The sequence below is a fragment of the Montipora capricornis genome, chromosome 6 (assembly GCF_036669925.1).
Source record: "Montipora capricornis isolate CH-2021 chromosome 6, ASM3666992v2, whole genome shotgun sequence".
Taxonomy (NCBI): Eukaryota; Metazoa; Cnidaria; class Anthozoa; order Scleractinia; family Acroporidae; genus Montipora; species Montipora capricornis.
Genome location: NC_090888.1, coordinates 3,176,671 through 3,184,170, shown reverse-complemented (window position 1 = coordinate 3,184,170; position 7,500 = coordinate 3,176,671). Strand labels below are relative to the sequence as shown.

Here is a 7,500-nt window from a genome sequence, read left to right as displayed (position 1 = left end):
GTAACACTTACGTTAGGACACTAACATTTTGACTGCCGCGTGCACTGCGGGCGCAACCACCGTATGCAAGGTAATTCCTGCTCTGATGTGTGTCAACGTCATTTTCGATTCAAATATTTAAACGTCATAGAAAAGAAAACAATTTAAAAACTAGACATTGCGGCACGCCGTTTAAATTGTTTTCTCGCCTCAAATATTTTTCTTACTCGATAACCGCCTCTAGATGGTTTTCAATCACGTGATAAGACGGCTGTGTTGGTGCACAAAACAAAAACAAATTATGGCTCATGTTTGCATTACAATGGAGTCAAATTCCAAAAAGACTTTTTCTTTATTGTTCTATGCACCAACATGGCTGCTGCGGCGTCCGATGAAAACCATCTATGGAAAACAATTGTATTTTACTTTTGTCCTCTTGGAATTCTCCTTTAATAATTAATTGCGCTCAAAAGGCAAGACTAGCATTCGTTTGTCCCACGATCGAGCTGTGAGATTTCGTCTGGCGTTAAGAACTGGTTTTAAGTGCGCAAACGTCTTTTGAATTGACAAGTGTGAACAGCGGTATGTGACGTCAAATGATGAGCAGACCCTTGTTCCCTGACTTGCTGATCGTGTGGCAAAAGACTTCAACTTTCATGAAAAGCGTTGCAGTGGATTAAAACCGGAGAGATCAGGAAATCCGGCAAACATGCTTGTTCTAGGTAGGGAAAGTTATTTTAACCAACAGTAGAGGGTTGTGTCCACTGAAATGCTCTTGTGTGAATGGGGCATGAATTGTAGAGTGGTGTGTTGCAATTACGAGATTCCTGTCTGTATTTTCTTCATTGCAGGAAAATCTCCGGCGATTGTTTCATCAACATTCATGCACTGATGAGTTTTCTCAGTGGTGTGAGCAAGCGCTCCGCAGCATGAACAACTCGTCGACGGTTTCCAGTTTGGATAGTAAGGAAATGAGGAATTGTCAGTTAACCTCGTGTTTTTTACATCCTTCGTTTTGAAATATACCGATTATGCGTACGAGGGATGGGATTAGGTAACGATTTGACCATGACACTCAATCAGTTTAGGTTTTTGGGTGACGATTTTCCTGCGGATTCTGGGGCTTTTTTTCTTAATTCAGCTTTCTCCGAAACTTTAACTTTTTGGAAAGCTAGGTGGCCAGAGTTAGTGTTCGACAACCCTAGCCTTTCGAGTGGCAGGCAACTTACAGATCAGTGGACTACCAAGTAAAAGGGCCTCTTAATTAACGATGAATCGTTCTGTTAGAGCAGTTTTCAAATGACTGTCGCAATTTACCTCGTGCTTTGAGTAAGTTACACGGAATTGCTACCAATTTGGATTGGTTCATTGCGCATTTTGGACCTGCTGTGATTGGTCCAAGTAATTACTTTGGTATTGGTTTTACGACACTCAATAGGCGAGTTTCGAATTGACTATTGGAGGGTGATGTGAATTGCTAGTTTTGTAAACGATGTGAGCGTTAGCCCTATTAATGGAAATAAGCCCGCACAGGGACAGAGAAAAACTCTGACCAGGGTGGGAATTGAACCCACGACCTTCGGGTTAGATCACCGCTGCTCTACCGACTGAGCTTCAAGGTCAGACGAGACGAGATTGTAGGAATTTAAGATGTCAATTTCACGGCAATGAATTGGTACAAGTACAAGGGAGGGTTACGTATTTTGCAAACGTTGGCGGTGTAGCACTTATGTTTCATCAGAATTAACTATCGGAGACCGATGTGGAGTGCTAGTTTTCTACCCATGTAAACCATGTGACGTTAGCCCTACTAATGGAAGTGGGCCCTCATAAGGACAGAGAAAAACTCTGACCAGGGTAGGAATTGAACAAAATTCAATTCAACTAAAGAACAGAGTCGAGGGTTCAGAGCAATAATTTGCATTTTCCTTTGTTTTGAACAATACAAAATGCAAGTTATTCCCCTGAACCTCGACTTTGTTCTTTGTTGCTGCAGAACATTGAAAACCGCTTTAAGACTATGAATACGTCATCAAGACCACAGCTAGTGTTTTCGGTGACCTTTTTGAGAACTTACTCAAACGATACGTTTTTGGCCCACGGACGACAACCGGAAGAGAGTTGTTTTCCTTTTTTTAACTTGTCCTGACACCACCACATTTGTATTACCATTAGGGACAATTTTAAAATCTGGGAGAGACATCTCCGGTTTTCGGTTTTTAGACGCAAAACGTCGCCTGCTTAAGCTCTCTAATGTCCAGTCTGTTTGACGCGACTCGCAAACGCCATTAGCTAAAGACTTTTGGACTGTAAATCGGTCAGAACGAAGGAAAGAGTGAAGAGGATGGGCTTCTCTAACTACTTGTTCTCAAAGTAAAGTGTAAATGGACGTTTTTCTGAATTTTTGCAAGAATAAAAATTTTTTTCTAATGCTTGTTTTCTGCTTGCAGTTCCTACATTTTCCACGTTTCTCAAAGAAGTTGAATCACCGTACGAGGTTAGTAAGGAAGTAAAGAGGCATTATGACAAAGCGGGTACAGCGTACGTTGAATTGTTAGGGGGCCCAAAAGTCTCCATGATTCAAACACATGAGCGACAGGGAACATGAGCTCATTGCACGTTCCAGATACTATCAAAACCAGTAGAGTGGTAAAACTGCCGTTGGAAATTTGAATCCGAAGCGGTTCGATTCTAAACACGTGATCTTAAACAAAATAATGTCACGTGATCCAAAAAAATGGTTTCTTCTTGAATGCCATGACCGCTAACGCGCTTTACACGAACCACGTAACTTCTTTTGCGGGTCACGTGATAAGTTGTTTTTTTTTTTTGCCCCTCCTCCCCCCTCCCTCCCCCCCATGTAAGGCTTACCTTCAACCGACAGGCTTTTCGACCGCTTGTTTTAATTATGGAAATTGGCCTTGCTTATCACGGCGATCTGATTGGATGAATTTCATTTTGATAGTAAAACGTATTTTAAACCATTACCGGGCCCGCCCGCCCCCGGCACCAGGTCTCTCAATAGCGTTTTGAACAGCCATTGCTGTGCTATTTTCGGCGGTAACACTGCAAGTGGTTGGGTCAATAATCTGCTACTGATCAAGTCAGTTTGATAGCCGCAACGCGTACTAGTAACACCCGTGACATTTCTAACTTTTAAGGGACAATCAAGTCGACTTGCTAGATCGTTTTCTCAGTTATATATGCATAGGGATGGATTACTTGAGTAATGTTTGAGTTGCTGATTGACTGAGCGACTTTTTGTAGCCCGAAAACAATAGAAGTACAAGAAAATGGAGGCTAAAAGCTGCCCTGCGATTTGTTGTTGCTATTTGTTGGGTTTAACTTTGATGCAGTCGTACGAGTTTCTGGACTCTTTATCTCACTTTTTCTTTTAGGTTTACGACTACGTTAAAATGTATCTGGGCGATAGTCGGGAAACGAGAGAATTTGCTCGGGAATTTATCGAGCGAAGGAAGAAGTACAAAGAGAAAACTCCTGTGTCCGTCTCCGGCTTTCCTCAAGTAAGAACTACGAAGTAAAATGTAAATGTAAATGCTGTGTTTATAGTGGAAGTGCACTTAGCTATCAAACTAGTTCACAGGTATAACTGATTAGAGTGTTATGTGAAGTGCTAGTTTTGTCGCCATATCAACCATGTGAGCGTTAGCCCCAATAATGGGAATGGGCCCACACAAGGACAGAGACTGACCAGGGTGAGAATTGAACCCACGACCTTCGGGTTAGATCTCCGCTGCTCTACCGACTGAGCTACAAGGTCAGACGGGAGCAGGTCGTGGGAACTGAAGATGTTAAGTCAGGGCAATGAACATGTACAAGTACAAGGAAAGATTACGTTTTTGCAAACGTTGGCCGTGAAGCACTCATATTTGAACTTAACTGATTTGAGTATAATGCATCAGTCAATTCCAGCAGTGCCCATTTCCCCCCCCCCCCCCCCACCGGCCTAACCCCCGGGCATTAGCTTTTTTTTTTTTAAATAGGCAAATTCCCCGGGGTTGGGACACATAAGCTGTCTAAATGCCCCGGAGTGGGGACGAAGAAAGAGGGCAAATGCCCCGCCCCCGGGATCGAAATAGACGTGTTCACGTCGGTGATCGTTTTTTGATAAACCAAATATAGTTCATCTTGTCGCTGTGAAGAATCAAGACATTTTAAATGATGATGCAAATTCCTTCCTTACAGGAGCGCAGGGAAAGTGCATGTATAAGGTTTACCTCAAAAATTTCTCCTGGTAACCCTTTGTATGCGCTTATTTCAAGTAGGTCCCAACCTAGGGAATCTCCATACAATCTTAGAAGGAATACCAACATTGTAACTAAACAAACCAACACCGACTGTTTTGCACAGTTTGTAACGTGCAAATATGCCACCTATTTAGATTCCTAAGCGCTTTACATACTTATTTTGTATTATTTATTACCTTAGATATTTCTGACCCTACCTGTAATTCAGTTCTCACTGCAAAAGGTAGCAATAAACCAATTTATTTATTTATTTATGATGAATCGCATTTTAAGCTCGCAAGATTGGTCTTGAAGATCGCATCATTTGAATTCGCAAACCTTCCATGGGCACCGCTGGAATTGATTGATGCATAACGTGTAGTGCTAGGTTTCCGAGTATCACCGAGTTATTATTAATAACTTGCATTTCGTTATTAGCCAATCAAAGTGTGCAAGGGTTTTATTTAAATTTTTACCGTTACTGTGTTATTATTAACTTAGATAAGTTGAGTTGTAGGCACTTTGGAATAAAAAATTACTACTACTATTGGGTTCCAAAAATGGCACTCTGATACAAATCTGCAAACTATGTATTATATTGACTGCCTCGTTGGCACTTAGCAACAGCTACTACTAGTAAAATACACAACAAAATTACTCGATTCTGATTGGCTGACAGCAGTGCAGTATTTGTAAACACAGTGCAAAAAAGAGTTAATTCAGTGCAATTTACTCATAGAATTCTCGGTGTTGTACCTTGAACAACAATGTAAAACGTCATTGTGTTTTGCAATAATATTGAAAGTACTCCTGTAATTTTTGAACGGCCGTAATTTCTTATTCTTTTATCCTTGTACTAATCAATCTCACTAGCCTCGTTAGCACGAACAAAATTCGCAAGAATTTTTGCTCCAAAGTGAGGCTAGTGAGGATGATTAGCACAAAGACAAAAGAGTAATTTCTTGGCCGCCATTTATGAATACGGTCTATACATTAATGAAGTTGGATAAAATCAATGCTCCAAAGCGTTTCCAGTGTGAAACATGTCATGGGGAGTCAAACTCTCTTGCATGACTTATGAAAGTTGTTTCACATGTATAATTTTTATTTTGCAAGATACAGCCATGAACTATATGTCAAATTGATCGTTTGATTGTGTACTTTACAGACATTTCCTTTAAAAATTAAATTAAATTGTTCACAACTCAATGGTCACAAAACGAAAAACAAACCGCTCTACTCGACAGTGGCACGCGGGCCGAAACTGACAATAGCGGCCGATAAGAACACTTACGCTCGTTCAGTCTTGAGCTCTTTCACTCATTTTAGAACACGCTGGTTCGAAAATAAATATTAAAGAAAACTCAAAGCAAATGTACACAACACAATGATCAGAGAAATGGGAAAAGATTTGTTTTCACTCGATCGTAAATATCCATGTGAACGATGTCGCGTCATGCCAGTTTGTCTAAGGACATCACACATTAAAAGACGCGCTTTCATTGGTTCTTGAAGTCACATGATGAGCTGCCTTTGTTTCCTTTCCTTATCTTTCATTACATTTCTGTGGAGCGCTGGAAATTTTTTCTGCTTACGCAACACTCTCGCGCTTCAGCTCTATTAAGGCTTCCGCCTCGCAAGCCTGGGCTGACTGATTGGCAATTAATGTAAATAAATTTGAGTATGAATTAACTAGTGTGGTGTTGGATGATATATTATAACTTTATAATAAATGAAAAATAGTAAATTAGACCAAATTGACAAACTCAACGGTGTACCCAATTCAAACCCTTTGGGAATGAAACGTTTTGTTCGAGGTATTTCCATGTCATTTAAGTGTGAATACTTCATTATATATGCAAGTCTTAAAGCGTGTAACTTGCAACTCTTTTCCTTTGAACATTCACCCTTGTCACACGGCGGCCATATTGTCCCGGGAGACCAAAAAAGCTTTGTTTTACCACGCCTCACCCCCATGGTTTCCACTGCGAGGCTTGGCGTGGTAAAACAAAGCTTTTTTGGTCTCCCGGGACAATATGGTCGCCGTGTGTCAAGGGCGAATAGCTGGGGATTTAAGCAAACAGTTTTATGCCCAAATATGGACAAAAATAAGATCGAAGCCGCGCGCGGGGGAAACGGAAACTGCACGACTACGTTACATGCAAATAAGGAAATTTTTGAACTCAGAACAGCCCAGGTCTGAACCAGAGTAAAACTCTTAAAGGTTATAAGCCTCTGTGCAAATACAATACACAAAGAATCGTAACCCTATAGGACCTTTGCATGATGACGCCATTTGACTGCAAGTACCATAATCCTACAGGTTTGCTTTTCTCATGCTAATTAGAGTCATTGTTATTTTTACCCCGAGTACAAAATTTAAGTAAGAAAAGAAAAACAAACTGAATTATGGTAGTTGTAGTCAAATGACGCTATCGTGAAAATTGCCTATTTCTTCTTTGTTATCAGGTGACATGACTCCAAATCATATCTTGTGACGATTATTTGAAAGAGATGTTTATAGTTTTCCTGTGACGTGTTCACGCTTCAACTTGTAGAATTTTTACCCATGGTGCAGTTGGAAGATGCTACCTATAAGTTATTAACCCTTTAAACTATAGATGGTTTTCACCTGACGTAACAGCAGCCATGTTGGTGCACAGAGCAATAGAGAAAAGTCTTTTGGGAATTTGACCCTATTATAAAGCGAAACATGAGCCATAATTTGCTATTTTTTTTGTGCAGCAACATGGCCGTCTCAACACGTGACTGAAAACCATCTACAATGCTCTTCCTTGAAAAATAAATCACGGATCGTTGATCTTTGTTGGTTTTTTTTTCAGGCTAGTGTTTGGGGAGTACCTGTTCCTCGGGGGCCTTCCTTGGGCAGGCCCGCAGTGGTAAACCAATCTGGTGTCCTCTTTACAGGACATCCTCAAGAAGACCCTCAAGATGCAATGAATAAAAAGAAGCGAAAGAAGAAAATGCAGAAAGTCGACCCAAGCATACTCGGATTCAGTGTGAACGCGGCAGATCGCGTGAACATGGGAGAGATACAAACTGTCGAAGACTAAGAAAAAAAAAAACTTTTTAGAAGTGAAGCGATAGCTATAAAGCCTCGCCCCGAACATTTGTCTCAGAGAAATTGTTTTATATTGTAGACCGAATTTTATTATGGCGTTGAAGAATGTGCGGTGGAGAAATATGGCAACTGTAAAAACTGTAAATTCAATCCAGTGGCGTAAAGCCATGAATATAACTCAAAAGGATTCTT

The 7,500-nt window shown here is 40.7% G+C and overlaps 1 protein-coding gene across 2 annotated transcripts in view; it reads left to right on the top strand.

Annotated features, from left to right (window-relative positions):
• The window catches only part of LOC138051206 (GRB10-interacting GYF protein 2-like), a 38,194-nt gene that overhangs the window by 30,680 nt on the left and 14 nt on the right, over positions 1-7,500 (top strand). For both annotated transcript variants that reach the window (XM_068897367.1, XM_068897366.1), the window contains exons 22-25: positions 831-942; positions 2,430-2,476; positions 3,378-3,503; positions 7,070-7,500. The exon at positions 7,070-7,500 is cut by the window's right edge and continues 14 nt beyond it. In XM_068897367.1, the coding sequence (XP_068753468.1) occupies positions 831-942; positions 2,430-2,476; positions 3,378-3,503; positions 7,070-7,300 (516 nt within the window). In that variant the 3' untranslated portion in view covers positions 7,301-7,500. The remainder of the gene's footprint in view (positions 1-830; positions 943-2,429; positions 2,477-3,377; positions 3,504-7,069) is intronic.